The sequence below is a fragment of the Phalaenopsis equestris genome, unplaced genomic scaffold, assembly GCF_001263595.1.
Source record: "Phalaenopsis equestris unplaced genomic scaffold, ASM126359v1 Scaffold000094, whole genome shotgun sequence".
NCBI lineage: Eukaryota > Viridiplantae > Streptophyta > Magnoliopsida > Asparagales > Orchidaceae > Phalaenopsis > Phalaenopsis equestris.
The window spans coordinates 2,470,048-2,487,356 of NW_018164536.1; the positions used below are offsets into that span (position 1 = coordinate 2,470,048).

Below are 17,309 nucleotides of genomic sequence, written 5' to 3' on the forward strand. Positions count from 1 at the left end.
ACACCCCCTTTTTCTTGCCTCCTTGTATGACGACACGAGGGCCTTTGGTTACTCTGATGCAGCCATTCTCTGCCTTGAACGAGCTCCTCTTGACTCCAGCGTAACTAAAGAAATCAGATTTCTTAGATTTCTTTTGAGCTACATGACATTTTTCAGTACTCGTTTCAGGACACGTTCAACTCCATCAAACATCCTTATCCTGATTGATCCACTTCCAACAACCCTATGAGCTTTATTGTCTCCCAAGAGAACGAACCCATCATTTTCCTGTTATAGTGTCTCGAACCAGTCTTTGTGAGGACACATGTGGAAAGAACACCCTGAGTCGAGGATCCACTCCTTACTGGATTCAGATTCTGTGATCACCAGGGCCTCAACAGAATCGTAGTCATGAGGCTACGCTTGCCTCTCCAGAATCTCTGGGCTTCTCCTGAAAACTTTTCTTTCTATCCGGACAGTTCCTTCTAAAGTGACCTTCCTTGTGCAGTGGTAACACTTGTTAGATCTCTTAGAAGACTGACTTCTGCCCTTCCTTCTGGACTTTGATCTGCTCTGATCACTTTTGAAGTCTTTCTTGCTCGATCTTCCTCTAACTGTCAGACTATCTCCACTGGTTTCCTCTTTCATGTCGTGCTTCTTCTGGAGTTCTTTAGCTCTAATAAGAGATTGAACCTCCTCTAGAGTAATAGTCTGCGCCCTTCCATAGAGCATCGCATCCTTGAAATGCTCGTAGCTCTTGGGAATTGAGTTTAGCAATAGTAGTGTCTTGTCATCGTCCATCTTGACATCGATGTTCTCGAGGTCATCGATGATCTTGTTGAACTCGTCAATCTGCTCTGAGACGGATTTGTCTTCATGCATTTTGAAGGAGTATAGGCGTTGCTTCAGAAAAAACCTATTAGCCAGAGATTTTGTCAAGTAGAGTACCTCGAGTTTGACCCAAAGTGCTTGAGCCGTTGTCTCCTTAGACACCTCCCTCAGAACTTTATCGCCCAAGCTCAGGATTATCAAACTGTGGGCCTTGCGGTATGCCGTTCTTCCCCTCCTTGGTCATGTCGGCTGGCAATGCCGCCTACCCTTGCAAGGCTTCTGCAACACCTTGCTGAACCAATAGAGCTCTCTTCTTTACTCACCATAGACCGAAATCATTATTATCATTGAATTTCTCGATGTCGAATTTGGCGGAACCCATTATTGTGACTTGATCCTCAATAACGTGTGAAGTCCGCTTTGTTGAGCACCTACTGAATTCCGAGAGCTGTCGCGGAAATCCTCCTCCTTCGCGAGATCTGTCCCTTTGCGGACCGAACTACCCGCCTTCCTCTGCTCCTTCGCGGACAGTTCCTCCTCCGTCTCGCGCGTACAGCGGAACAAATCAAGAATTCCTCCTCTGCCTCTCGCACGAGAAGACCTGCCTCTCCAGAGCCATCGCGCCTCGCCAAACTGCCCAGGTCCTTCTGCTTCGCGAACTCCCGAACAAGAAACTCCCCAAACCCTTCTCTGCACGATCTCCGCCTCTTCCATCTGGCCGAGCTGCTCGCAAGACCGAACTCCTGCTCCGAATTCTCCTATCATGCTTCCTCTGAAGTTCTTTGGCTCTAATCAGAGATTGAACATCCTCCAGAGTAATAGTTTGCACCCTTCCATAGAGCATCGCATCCTTGAAATGCTCGTAGCTCTTAGGAATAGAGTTTAGCAACAGTAGTGCCTTGTCCTCATCATCCATCTTGACGTCGATATTATCGAGGTCGTCGATGATCTTGTTGAACTCGTCTTCTTCGTCGCTGGCCGCGAACACCTTTACGCGGACACCCCTAGCCAAGAAGTATGGATCTTCCCATAGACGACACCAATTGTTGTGAGATATGTACTTCCTGGCATAGAAACATAGAAATGAGACACAAAGAACACAAGCAAACACATATCGTTTATGTGATTCGGTCCAACTGAGGGAATCAATCAAATAGTTCACTAAGGCAAAAAAAATGGAGAATACATAGCTTATACATAGAGATGAGCCCTCATCTTCCTTCTATGGCCTCCCTCTCAAGCGACGCCTTGATACCATGCCTCAAGATGCTCTCCTCCTCTCTAGCTCTCTAGTTATTGTCTCATCCTTTGTGGTAGCTTAAGAACTCTTCCCTTGCTCTCCTAAGCCTCACACCCTCTCTATTTATAAAAGCAAGAGAGTGGTAGGTGGGAGGTAGGTGAGCGGTAAGTGGGAGGTAGGTGAGCGATACCATATTACAAAAGTGTCCTTTTACCTTAGTTCAATAATTGGGGGTCAAAATAACATTATTTAACATTGGGTGAAAAGCTTTGAACCGGTAACATTATGCTAGCAACTGTTACTGTTACCACAATGCATCATCAATAAATACATCTATACTTTTTTTGATTTAGAAGGGTGATCAAACTATTGAAATTCTATATGAAGCCAAAAAAGCTTTCATGTGTGAGCTTCATTCCTTGTCCCTAAGTTTCATTTCCCTAGTTCTGCCTCTCCAACTCACAGTTTCCATTGCATTACATAATGAATGTTTTCCTAAAAGTATTGCATCCTAATTCAAACAATTAGAAAAAAATCAGGAACAAGCAAGAAGAGAAGATAAATCACATTGCCAGGACTGTGATCAGAAATAAGTAAGATAAGTAAAGAGAACTGGATTGGGCGTTCGGAAATGATAGAGGCTTTGTAAGCAACAAGGCCGGGGGAGGAGACATGACAAGCAAAAAAGAGAAGAGATGACTAGACCGAGCGTTTGCGACAAAAGCTCCGGCTTCGGACAAGGCTGGTGGAGACTCCGACTTAAGGCAAAGCAGGAGATAAGGCAAGTAGAGGGAGGAGACGCTAGGAACAGAAAAGAAGATATTGGCATACTTTTCTTCTAAGGTTGTGGAACAAGAGATGCACAAATGAGGCTAACGAAGTGCGAAATACATAATAAAAGGAGTTTGAAGTTTGTTGTATCTAAAAACCTCTTATAATTAATTTGATAATATATTTATTAATTTTTAATGAATGAAATTTATTTAAAATTAACTTAAATAAATATACTTTAAATTGTGAAACTTACTCTTGTATGCAAAACTTGCATGCACGGCAACCTCGTTTCTCTCTCCCAGTTTCACCCAAAACAATCCCATTCTTTCCTCCCATCATGCCTGAAATCCTCGCGATACAATCGCCACTAGAGCAAGTTGGAAAGGCAGCTATGTGATTGCGGTGGATAAGATCTCTGAAACTCCTGTATATCTCCCTTTTCCACTCTGCTCCTACCTGACTAACCCTCATCTTTCTCTTCCATCCTCCCACGGCCTTCACACGCTTTAGCTTCTCTAAATGTCGTGGGCAACAGGTAACAAATGACATTTAAGTTAGTAGGATTTAATAAATCATGTATATCCAAATTTTACAGGATTTACTAAACCTAAAATGGTTAAATCCGAAAAATTGTTTGGCAACCGGATTTATTAAATCCTATAAAATCACGTGAAATTGTTTGGCAATTTCTATCAAGATTTAAAAATCTGTATTGGTTGTGACACTTTAACAATAAATTATAAAAGTATTTAGTAAATGAGGGAAATTTGAATTTTTAAAACATTCCAAAATAGCAAAAATCGGCTAGCTTCTTAAATTCAATTAATATTTTATTTCAAAATATGATAATTAGTAATTATATATTTACTAAGTTAATTAATTATTAATATAAATTTTATTAAATTAATTATTAAATTGAAGTTTAATATTTGTAAAAGAATAATTAACTAGATGAATCCTTTTTCTCCATGCATCTTATTTAGTGTCATATTTTCATTTAATTCTAATAAATTCTAATAATCATTTAATTCTAATAAATTAATATCATTTTTTATACAATATGTCCAAGTCTTCCTAGGTCTACCTCTGCCTTTCTTAACATAAGTCGAATCTAAAACATCTACTCTTCTAATTAGATTGTGAGATGATCGACGTTTAATGTGACCAAACCATCTAAGACGACTCTTTTTCATTTTGTTCGTCAGTGGAGCTACACTAACCCTATCACACAAATATATTCACTTAGCATTTTATCTCTAAGTGTAAAGCCACTCCTCCAGGTAATCATTGTCATCTTGGCCACCTAATAAGAGAATAATATTTATTTTTACTAATTAATAATTTAATAATAATTAAACATTTATTTTATTACAATTAATATAATTAAATTTTAATTAATAATTATTAATCAATTAAATAATAAATTTAGCTTAAATAAAATTAAATTAATAAAATCCTCGCATGCGTATTCCTCGCTCCCCGACTGTTTCGTCCAAAACCATCCCTCGGCCCCGAGCTCTCGCGATACGCAGTCGCAATTGGTGCTATAGCTTTGGAACGCAGCGACGGGATCGCGGCTTACAAAGAACTGAAACTCCCATATTTCTCCTCCTTCAGCTCCTCTTCTACCCAAAACCATTGAGGAAGGTAACTTAACGTCTTCTTTTTCGCGCGAAGCTTCCGTCCCGGATCTACTAAATCCACCACGGGATTTAGTTAATCCGGGAATAAAGGCTGAAATCCGTAAAATCCCAATTTATCAAATCCGAGGCTTTATTTTTTCCTAAATGGCCGTCCGGCAAGATTTAGGTTAAATCCTACTCTAAATCGGTTACCAGACAGGCCCGTAAGTACTCCTTCCAAAGGGATTTACTAAATGCGGGATTTAAGGCAAAACGGAGGAGAAACGGGATTTAAGATCCTGTAGGATTTAAATTTGTCATTTTGGCTACTTAGCAGGATTTAGGTTAAATCCTGCTACCAAATAGCCCTGCTACAACCTTTTTTTTTAGTTTTAATTTGCTAGTGCTGGTATTCGTCTTGTTATTGGATATTTTAGCTCCTGAAATTTTTTATTGGACGATTTTTTTTCATTGTTCAATTTGTGATGCATACCACCAAAATAGTAATTCAGTGTGGTATCTGTTAATAAGCTGGCCATCCTCAAGTTTTTTTTTTAAAATTCTTTCTATTAATTAGTCGTATATGTGTTATTTCAATACAAAAAAAAAAAAAAAACAACAAAGTCTTAATCCCACTACACTTGGTCGGCTACATGAATCCCTTTTCTCCATTGCGTCCTATTTAGTGTCATATTTTCATTTAGTTCTAATAAAGCAAGATCATTTTTTATACAATAAGCCCAAGTCTTCCTAGGTCTACCTCTGTCTTTCTTAACATAGTTTGAATCTAAAACATCTACTCTCCTAATCGGATCATCAGATGGTCGACGCTTAATGTGACCAAACCATCTAAGACGACTTTCTCTAATTTATATATATAAAAAAAAATTATAGCTTGAGTTGATTTGATTATTTATATTTTAAATTTAGATGCTTTCTTTATGTTTGAGTTTATATTTTCTGGTGAGTTTATTCGTCAAATGCTCAATGAATGGAACTTTTGTTTTAATGAATTAATGATGTTATTACTTTGGCTTTATTGAAGATATTAAATTATTTTGTTTTCATTGTTTATTGCATTAGAGAGCAAGTAAACATGGAGAATGAAAAATCAGATAAATGGAGTCAACTTCATATAGATGGAGAGCAAAATTTTATTATTGGAATTGAAGATAAGAATGTTATTGAGAATTATAATGATAATAATGATAGAGAGAATGATGGTAATGGGGGTAATGATGGTGAACGATGCTGACAAGCTGGATGATGACATTGACAGTGTTTATCTTGTTCAGAGAAAAAAGGAAGAAGACAAAAAATATGGGAAGAGTTTAAAGAAATAATCATTTTTGATGGTTAGAGAAAAGAGAAATGTTATCATTGGAAGAAAAAAATTGCTTTAGAAAGTACAGGTGCAATAAATATTTAGAAGACATTTAAAGCATTATGAAGTTAGGATTCATGCCTTAAGAAAACAAAAAAAAGATTACATTTTCTACCAGTTTATGCTAAAGATGTAAGCTGCTCAATCAAAATTTGAAGGAGATATTTTAATAATATTCAAATATGATCACAATAAAGTTAGAGAAAGAGTACACATTATTTCTTGACTAACGAAAAACCTTTCTCAATTGTAAAAAAAAAAATTGTTTTAATTTTGTTCTAAAGTCAATATACTTATATTTTAGGAAATATTTAAGGACAACTGTTTGTACTGATATCACACCGGTTTATGTGAAGTGTAAGAGGAAGCTAAGGAATATGCTAAAAAATATAATTAAAATAAGTTTTACAATTGATTTATGGAATTCAAAAAGCTAGATAATGACTTATTTTGTCTTTTGCTGTTCATTATCTTAATTTAAATTGAATATTCTTAAAAAAATGTTCCTAATTTTCTACATTTGCCACCTCCACATACAATATCTAACATTTTTTACACATTCTATAAAACTCTTGTTGAATGGGAAGCACAATATCATTAAGTAATGTCTCAAATAATGTTAGGACAATCAAGCTGTTGAAGGATAACTTTAGAGTGGAGAAAAATGTATTCTTCGTGGGTAAGTTGTTTCATGTTAGTTTTTATGCACCCATTTTAACTTTGATGGTTAGTGGGATTAAATAATTTAATGTGGTTGACAAGATTCGTGGCACAAATTAGATTTGTGACATAGTAAGCTTTGTAGATTCCTCTGATGCTAGATTGATAAGATTTGTGAACAATGTTCAATAACTACAATTGCTTATAAGAAAACTAGTAATATAATGTTCTACATGATGGAACTCTACGTATTGTATGTTTACTGTTGCATTACAATTAAGAGAAGCTTTCTTTTCATACAAAGAAAAAATATACTGCATACGGGAATTGCTCCATTGAGAATGAGTGGAATAAAATTAAAATGGCTCGTGGTGTTATTGGTTTCGTTAATGAAGCAATTAAGATAATGTCAAGCACTAACTATCCAAACTCTTAACTTATGTCTTTCTCAAATTTGCATGGTAAAGAATGTGTTAGAAGATAGACGTTTCATGCCCATTGTTGTGTGGCCTAACCAAATCCTCTTGTCACATTTATCTTGTATGTATGACTATTTAAAACCAATGTTATCAAATCACAATGTAATGCACAAGGCTTTGTTTTTGCTTCAAAGCACAAAGAGAAAAGAGAAACTATGTTTTTGTTTACCAAAGAGCTAATAGGTTACATAAAACTATTAATGTATAAATACATTAATTAATAATTATAAAATATAAAGTATGAACTAAAAGTTGATATAAAATTGAAGAAAATGTGGTATAATACATAACTTGAAGGCACTTATTGAAGTTAAACCTGCGAATTAAAATTGCAAACAATTTCTAATAATTTACTGCAATAACTAAAAAATTTAAAAATTGCAAAAAAAAAAAAAAAATCCTGCAACTAAACTTCAGTGCTTCAAAGCTTGCCTCAACGAAGCGAGCATCACGAACTTCACTTGGCTTTTCTCATAAAGTGTGCTTTTAAAAATATTGCTTAAAACCCTTTTTTTTTATTCTTGGTGATGCTCATCCATATCTTCTTGTACTCCACTTTTTGGGTCAAAAGTTCTCAATTCATTTATGTTAAATCAATCAAATTCATGGAAGAGCCCATCTCTATTGGTCTTGGACTTTTCATTTACTTGTGGAATCTCATGAGAAACTAAATCATCTCGACTCTCCACTTCTCAGATGAATGGGTGTCTCGCCGAATTTATTAAATAACTAGCTTCCAACTAAAAATATTCTCATATGAATGCTTAAAATTCTTTAGCTCACAATTGCATCTACTGCCACGCTTCACATGATTGTCAATAGGATGTGGGATTTTCTTTTTTATTCTGCCTATTTTTGAAGATAATATTATCTTTTAAGTACACTCTTTATTTTAACTCACCCTCCTTTCAACGGGATGAAAAATCCATTCAAATGTATTTCTACACCTTAAACTTCTTCAAAATCAACTCTTTATTATTGATCCAACTAAAATATAGAACTAAATTATAGAAATAAAATTCAGAGTTTCGCATAGTCAAGTTCCTTCCCACAATTCATCCAACAAGTTCAATTGATGACAAACTTTCCTATCTCCCTATTTCTTTGAGTCATTGAGTTACCCATTCCACATTATGATTATGATCATACAACCATTGTTATTAGAATAAAGGGATTGTAGCGTTTGTAGAAAAGATGGTCGTCACCTCTTTCCCACCTTCCCATCATTGTCAAAATAAAAAATCACTTATGTGACCATTCTAGAAAAATGATTTTACTTTAATAGCTCAGCATGTCTCAAAGCTTTGTTCAACCAATTCTCGTAGAATTCATTTGAATTCAATTTCTAGTTCCCGAAAGAAATTATGATCACATTTTACTTAACTTATAGTTAACAATATTAATCCCTCTATATCCTCATCTGACTCAACTACAATTGTTTATTTGGTCAATTTTGGGTTTTTGATATGTTATTGTCTCATATAACAGGTAAAAAATAAATTAAACATGGTTAAATATTGTTTAAATTTTCCCCTGCAACTTTGTACTTTGTACTTTGATTTTTATTCAAACCTAATTTTGCATATAATGAAACTCTAGGTTCAAAATAGATGTTCGAATCTTGTTTAAATAAGGGTCAAATACTAAATATAAGGTTTGAACCTTATTCAATTTCAAACTTAGGGTTCTTCTTTCATTTTTTTTCATATTATAATTTAGGAAAGTCGATGTTGAAACGTGATATGACTGTTTTCTGATGGATATAACCCAAAAAACAAGTAAACATTAACCTTTTGTTCATTTTAAGGAGTTTGTGCTGATGTTTTACGATCAAAGGATTACTTAGGATCGAAAGGAGCTATTTTGTGGAAGGGCACAAGCATCGGAGAAAGATATTTAAATATAATCTCATTTCAATCATATTTCTCTAAATCAAGTATAAATAACATATTTGCTTAATTAAGAGCATTATGCAGCATATAAAACCAATTTTTTAATAATATATAAAACTATATATGTGAATTTTTTTGGGGGAGTTACATATATATCAAATAATTTTAATGTATTCATATATCTATTTTTAAAATTTTAAGATTTATTTATATAACATTATATCTTTAATATCATATAAAAAAATATTATTAATTTCAAACTTTTTAATGTGAAATATAATTTTTCACGCATATATTATGAGTTGATTGTGACTCTAAAATATTATGTAAGTAATTATTAAAAATTTACTGTTAGAAATATAAATAAATATAAAAGTTATATGATATGCATGTAAGTCTTCCATATTTTTTTGGGTATTTACATATATACAACACAATTCTTATGCATGTACATATTTAACATCTAAACTTATATATTTATATGCATAAAATTCAAATTTTTAATATTAAATCAAGGTTATCAGTAACTTTTTAAAAGTGTAATACACTTTTCAATTAGAAGTTTATGACACCTAAGTATGATTAATATGAATATAAAAGTTTAATTATTAGATATTTAGATACATAATAATTGGGTGGTTTATCGACAAATTTTCTTTTTTTAGGCAAAGTGAGCACTCAAATTCTGCCTTTTAAGGTTATGTATTTTATTTCTAACTAATGAGCTAGATGTTAGAGCACGCTTTCTTTTTTAATTATCCTTGTAAGAAAATGAGTGAATTCAAGGTCGTGTATTTATTACTTCGGCTTTATTCTGCCTTTGCAAAAAACATTTGGACGACAGCTTCCACACTAGCTTTGAGTTTAACGGTTGAAGCGCACTATTGTCATCTTTTCTCTCAATCCCGATCATGCATGTGTTCCCCGCCTTTCACATCTATTACTTCGACTCCCCACTTTCTCTTATTCTCCCTCTCCCATGGGCTCTCCAAAAGCCTAACATCTGCATGATAGAATAATCCAAAATTGAGCCGGGTTCTACTATTAATTCTGTTGGAATCAAATCTTTCCTCTCCCTGCCTAATCTAGTGATTTCCAATCAATTGTATAGCCTATCAATATATTTAGAGATATTGATTCAAAATTTTATTTACTGAGCTCGATGCTTGTAATTTCTCAAGAAAATTATTATATAGTCCTAATTAGAAATAAATTCACGTAAGATGAATATGTGCACTTTTAATTATTCATTATTTTCCTTAGAAATCCCCTGCACATAGTGATTGCGTTTGAAGTATGATAGTATAGTCAATATTAGCTGTTTGTTCTTGCTTGTTGTTTGCCAACTTATTGTTCATTATAAATTTATGATTAGTTTGTGGGATTGTGTGACAAATAAGAGTTCTTAATGTGAGTTACGAAATTAGTTTGCTTTCTAATGAAGTTTCCATTATGATTCTCTATCCTAGAAGTTCAATATTTATCAAATTTGTTCATATAAAATAGAATGTTTTATAATCAACACTCACTCATTTAACTTATGAATAGTGAAAAGTGTCAAAATGATCCTCCGACTCTTTGCAAATAATCATTTTTTGTTCAAGTGTCTATAAATTGTCAATTTATTCATAAGAATCTTTTGATATGGGTTAAATTAATCCACAAAGAGGACTATTTTAGCTAACATTAAAAGAGTTTGTGGATCAAGTTGACACTTTTATAGACTTTGGGACTAGCATTGCCCCATGTAAATAGTTAGAAGACTATTTTTGTCATGACACAACTCAAGAATTTAGAATTAACTAAAACGGGACTGAATGTTCGGACGATGAAAAACATTTCTAAACATTAACATTAGTCCTCAATTTCATTCATATAAAAAAGATCCACTAAATCTACAATACAAATGTAAACATCATTTAACATAACAAGTACTATCATTTAGTCCACTATAGCAAAACAAGTGATATTATAAAAGTGAATCATATAACCTAAACATAAAATTTAACAAAATGATACCTATTTTGAAGAATGTCTCTCCCCCTATAAATTAATTTTCTTCTATTAAACATTTCAATATAGCAATTCTTTTTCTGAAAATGTCCATTAAATAACAAGTTAAGTTAAAAAACTTAGTGAATAATTGCTACTTTATTATGTATTAAATCTTTATGTAAATGCCTAACATGGATGTTAAAAAAAGTATGTTGATCATAAACTAACCTTTGCTTTTTCATTTTTATAAAAAAAATTATTTAATCATTTTATCAATTATATTTTCATTTTCATTATATATATATTTTTTCATTCCTTTTTTTTTAATTTTTAGAAGCTATCTCAGGAGTGTCGTCAAACCCTTTTTCATTTTTCATCATAAAGACAATCATTTTCATTTCCTTTTCCATTTTACACCATAAAGGCACAACCATTTTTATTTCTTTTTGTATTTGGCGTGCACGAGTCCAATTGCGTTATCTGCTAGTACTATTAGGGGTGACTCTTGATAAACCTGATCATTTATTTTTTATTTAACTTATATTTTATTTATTTTCATAATTAAATTCATTTAAGTATTTATTTAATCAACCCAAAGGATAAAAAAATGAAGATCATAAAACATGCAAAACATTTTCACTTGTGATCGTTCAATTATAAGAATTTTCTTAATATGTGTAATAAATGAAACATTTTAAAATCATAGAAGTGACTAATTTAATACAAATAAAGTAATAATTAGTCACTTTTATTTTACTTAATTATTGTCACTTAGAACCTTTAGCTTTATTATTTATTTAATACCTATAATTTTGAATCATAATCTTATATCAAATAATCTAATCTCCTTCATATTTAATTTGTTATAACATGCTTAATGTCTAAAACCTAAAGGCACTTTACATCATAAATTTAAAGTTTTATTTAGGTTTTCATGAAATATTTTACACACTTTATAACTTAATGTCATACGTCATATTATTTTCTTATTTGCTTCTTCCTTAGTCACCTCTTCCAATATATAGATCTCCTCCAATCAAAATATTTTTGTTTTGGCATTAATTAATAAAAGAAGATTTAATACATTTAAATTAAATATGTAAAATCCTGAATTGATAATTTACTTAAAACTTACCTCACTTTGTCCCTTATTCTAATGCATTATTGTTGATCTCAATCTCACCCAGTAGCATACTTTGATTGCATGAGCAACTTTATCATTGATATCAAATTCATAGAATTTATATACAACTTATTAATATTTAATTAAATAAAAAAATAGCTTGCATAAATAAAAACTAAACCCTTATCCTTACTTCACTGAGCTCAGTCTGGTCCCCCTCTAGCACGATTCTCCTTTCTCGCAAGCGTTTGCTCCTTTTCTTCTCCTTCGCACAATATGTGCATGGGAGGTAGCAAGAATCTCAGGGCTTCGGCTTCGTCTCTTCCCCTATCGCACAAAGTGGCTCACTTGAGGTATCGAAACCTCCCGCACATGCAACCCTTCTCTTTCTTCCTTCACACACGGAGGACGCACGCATGACTATATTGTTCCCTTGCACATGTCGAAGTCGTCTAGAGCTTTTCGTCTTCAATTCAAAACCTTTTTCCACACTGGATGCCAACAAAACCTTACACTGTTTACTCGTCACTTTCAAACAAACCCACCGCCCACAACTTCTCCCTCGACCCCAATTCTTACACGCGTGTGGTTAGGTTCTCCTTTTCGGTTTCAAGGCAACGTCTTCCCTTCTCTCAATCGAATGTGGCGTTGATAGCAAGCTAGGGTTACACACGATTCTTCTCCATCTCCCACTCTCACTCGCTCTGATGCGTCGTATGATTCGAGTGGTTCGAAATGTGACATATGACTCCAAAGTATAAAAATAGAGATGGTTATGCGCGTTGTTTCAATTTTTATTTATATGTTTATTTATTTATTTATTTTATTTTATTAAGTTATAGTTATTATAATTTTGACACTTTACTCCTTATGAATAATACCATATTTTTTAATGCTGATTATTTTTATTACAATTTGTTATTAAAATTTATTTAATTTTTATTTGTTCTTGCAATCTTTAGATTCTGGTTTGAAGGAAAATTTTTTTGGTGTTTTTGTACATTAATCAATAGAAGAACACTCTATTTAAGAATGAAAAAGAAATTCTGAAATATAATCAAATAAATGCATAACACTCGATAAATATAGTGATTTTCCTGATTTTGTATTGTTCTTCACTAATACTCCCCATGATGAAGCATGCATATTAAGTAGATTCAGCTTGTTGTATGTCTAAAAAATAAAGGGCTTTTATATCAACTAACCATTCTTCAGTCAAATATAACGTGTGAGTATCTTTTTTGACAAAATAGTATCCTTGATAAAGTGACATTCAAATTTGTTATAGTTAGTCCTTTTGTGAAAGAAAAAATTGTTAGCAATATAGACAGGATCTTTATTATCATAGTTTAAAATAATAAATTGGTAACCTAAGCTTCTCAGTAAGAGTTTTAATCCTTACCATTTGAAATGTTGAGTGATACATTTCCCTTGTATTCTACTTTTAGCACTAGATGTGGTCACAACTATTTGCTTATCAGTCCCTCAAATCTCGTGATTTTTACTAACAAAGATACAATATTTATAGGTTTGACTTTCCATTTGCAATGGATCAACATCTGCATGAACTTCAACACTTGGGTTATTTTTTCAATAATGGACTAGTCCTTTTCTAGAAGATTTTGTTGATTTATTTCAACATCCTCCAAGTACACTCCCTATATGTTTTTCAAATCTTGCATATGACAAATCTCACCAACAATAAAGTAATAAAGCCTAATGACAGTCAGATAGCTCAGCTTACTTACCAAACGCCAATAGCAGGAAACATCTATAAAGATCTTATTCATTTTCACATGTTTGTAGAGTATTCATAGGAGAGTAGGCTTGCATCCAAGAAGACATTTCCTTAAGAAGGTTTATAACATATTCTTTATGAGGGAGAAAAAATGTCTTTTTAATTATATGCAAACATTAAGGCAAACTATTGTTTTGGGTGCCTTAGATCTTTGCTAATGAACTTAATCAGACGACAACATATGCATATTTTTAATAATGCCCGTAGCTTCACTTCCAATGAGAAGAATATTATCAACACGTAGCAAGAATCTTTGTTTCCAAGAATTTGTCTTGAATAATAATTGACATTTTTAGTCCATTTTTATTTAGAACTTTAATTTGTCAAACCATGAATGAGGAATCTAATGTTTGAGTTGTGAAGCTGAATTTCTTATTATAAAATCTTGATAAGATATTATTGAATATGCTGTTGAAATGCTTTAACTAATTCATATTGTGCGCTATGGGAATATTTATTAGATCATATATTAATGTAAAAGCCTTAATGAGATTATCGGCTTGGAAGATTTTGTGAAACTTTTTACTGACACTGAGACATCTTATAATATCTTTGTGAATCGTGTAATAAATTATATCTTTCAGATTATATGTTATTATCACTATAAATTGTTTTAGAAGAATGTGTTCTTAGGTATTTGATGTTTGTATATTTTGTTCTTCCCCTAAGCAATGTGCCAAGGAGATTGCTGCATTTAAACAGCTTCGATGAGGTCATTGTATGGAAGAGTATTGTCAATATTTATTTGAGATATAGTTTGCCCTTGTTTAATAACAATAGAGAAAATAAGATGATAAATCTGAGTGATAGTGGAGAAAAACTTGTAGTAGTTTATGTTTTGGACTTATGTTTATTCTTCCACCACTAATGAGCGTTGTAGCTTTCAATAATCCATTATGATGAAACTTAAAAATAAAGACCCTTCAACATGAATTTGGTTTAACCCTAATAGGAAGTGTAACCAAATCCCAAGTATGATAAAAAAATTAATAATAACACCAAATTTTAGTATCTATTTCATGCTTCGAGTAGAGCTTCTTCATGTGTATTCGGAGTAGAAATAATAAGCAAAGACAAAAATAAGAAACAATGGGGCTGCATAAAGCTGTAGGAGAGATGTATGGCTAGGGTATATATACAATAGGAGGGGGGAGGGAAGGGAGGGGACAGTTACACTTGGAACGAATTTGTCTTTATATCATGTTAGAGGGGAAAGCTTTTTTCTTTTGTTGCATATTATTCGCTAGTGGATCACTCTATTATATTTAAAGGAATGAGTATATTGTTTTAACATATGATTATAAAGATAGCTTTCTTTAACTTGATATTTTTCTAAGTGACACTAATATAAAAGTAGAACCAAATATATATTTCCCATTGAATAACCACATTTGGTTGCTAGAAGTTCCTTACCTGATGTTTGTTTATTGTACTGTCAACCCTGATTTATGAATGAGGTTATGTGTAAGGGAATAAATGCAAGTTATGCTTGACGATCGAGAATCATATGTGGAATGTTCGAGGGGATCTGCTTTAGTAATTTTACAACTACTAGATCATAACTACATCTTATGTACCTATTTTCTAACATACTAAGTAATGGGATTTAAAGTTTGAATGCGATCTTCAACGAGAAAGGCATGTCCTTTCACAGAATTTTTTAGGGATGCTTGTAATTGGAAATACTAGTAAGAAAAGGACATTTCTGCATAGAGTTTTTTATTAATGCAAATGTTATGGCATATTGTCTATTACAGGTGTATTTGAAATGCATGCCTGCCATGTGGATGGCGATTGGGTAATTCTCGTGAGGTTTACTATTGTTGATAAAGGGTTTATTGGCTTTATGCCGCATGGAAAGTTCTTCATTTGGACTTAGTGAATGATTGCCTTGTTTTGAATTAAAGACAAGCTAGCCTATTATCTTTTCCATGGCTGGGCATGTTGTAAAATCACCATATTTTGTCCCATTTTAGTATCATGAGATATTTAATTCATCACAACAGTTTTAGCTCATTGGTTTTTCAATTTAAGTAGTAAACGCAGCAATTAGAGTAATTTGTCAAAATAGCTTTGCTACTCTGAAAAGAGAATAATAGCATTCAATTTCTAAATGCAATTGTAGCATTCTGGTTATTTACACATCAAAATAGTTGTAGCAACTTGACAGCGATTTTCTCTAAATTTTCTTTATTTATCTTAGAACTTGTAACAAACTACTGTTTTCAAAATTAACAGTTTGTTTAAGCATTGCTTTCTAACCATTGATTGCTTTTAATCACTAGCCATCTCTTATTTTCTAACCATCAATGTAATACGCTGCTCTAAGATTTTCTATGTATCACTTGAACTTCTATTAATCTTTAACTTTCAAAATTAATAACTTCATTTAAAATATTTAAGCAATAAGAACATTACAACGGTTCCAAGATAGTGTTATATAGTTTTTTTTCTGGTTTAACTTGAAACATGACTTTCCTTGTTTTCTATTTGAGATTGCTTCTTTTATGACAACAATTCATTTAATATTCATATTTCTTGTTCATAATGTTTTGAATTAGCCTCTAGTTTTCTGCAGGACTCAAGGATTTATTATTTGTATATTTCGCTGCATTAAGATGGATACTTCATTTGCACTTCGGGGTGAGTGATTTGACAACTTATACATTAACTTCATCATACCTTTTCAAGATGCAAAAATAAAATTAATTTGCAATATTTCCTGGGGGATGCAAATCAATGGGCAATCTTCCTGCATAGAAAAAGACTAACCGATTCTCTCACTCCTTCGATTTAATCCTCTATTCAGTAATCTGTTGCTGTGAAATAAGTTAAGCGACCCTAAACCTCTTGTTACTTCGTAGGACTGATCGGTTCAAGCCGAACAAGCGACAATAATGCAGTGCGGCGGCTCCCCTCAAACATTGAGCTGCCCACAGAAGAAAGATTAGCGAAGAGGTCTCTCACTGGTAGCAGAGCCTTCCATGGAAGCCGGATTATCTCTGAATCTGCTAAAGGGGCTTATCTGAACCGACCTTTATCGCCACATTTGCCTTTGAAGAAGCCACAGCTGAGCGCCACTTATTCCATTTCCCACAGAATTTTTGGAGTTGGAGTTGCCAGTGCCATATTGTTAGTCCCCCTGGCAATGAAGTTCAGCACCCTCTTTGATATTTAATAATAGAAAGATTTACATGCATACCACTCTATTCTTATGTATTTCTTATATGCAACACTTGAAACTTCAATATTTTCTTTTATGCCATCTTATGCATGAAAATATGTATTTCACTTTTTAAGAGTTAAAACAGTGATATTTTTCATGTAATATGTAATATGTGATGGTTTAAATGTAAAATGTAAAAATTAGGTGCTGGATATCTAAATACATAAGAATTTGGTGGTATGTATGTAAATGCCCCTTCATAATATTTGATTGGGACTTCATTTGAGCCTTTTGATGTTCATGAAAGTTTTCAAGCACTCGGTGAAGATGAAATAATGATTATTTGGTTTGCCAGACAACTATTTG

General features: G+C 32.7%; 1 protein-coding gene across 2 annotated transcripts; it reads left to right on the top strand.

Annotated features, from left to right (window-relative positions):
• The first annotated feature begins 4,301 nt into the window (after nucleotides 1–4,301).
• Nucleotides 4,302–17,302, top strand: LOC110020255 (succinate dehydrogenase subunit 3-2, mitochondrial-like). 2 transcript variants are annotated; one of them, XM_020718289.1, is made up of 3 exons: nucleotides 4,302–4,471; nucleotides 16,356–16,420; nucleotides 16,642–17,302. In XM_020718289.1, exons 2-3 carry the CDS (start codon nucleotides 16,396–16,398, stop codon nucleotides 16,953–16,955), a joined length of 339 nt encoding a protein of 112 aa, XP_020573948.1. In that variant the 5' UTR covers nucleotides 4,302–4,471; nucleotides 16,356–16,395; the 3' UTR covers nucleotides 16,956–17,302. The 2 variants fall into 2 exon arrangements, with proteins under 2 accessions (XP_020573948.1, XP_020573949.1); XM_020718290.1 differs by having other exon boundaries at nucleotides 16,346–16,420; nucleotides 16,642–17,014.
• The last annotated feature ends 7 nt before the right edge of the window (nucleotides 17,303–17,309 follow it).

Bases quoted from the DNA above. Each gene is read 5' to 3' on its own strand.
- LOC110020255 (XM_020718289.1), top strand. From the start codon at position 16,396: ATGGATACTTCATTTGCACTTCGGG. The intron at 16,421-16,641 runs GTGAGTGATTTG...GTTACTTCGTAG, and splicing joins TACTTCATTTGCACTTCGGG to GACTGATCGGTTCAAGCCGA.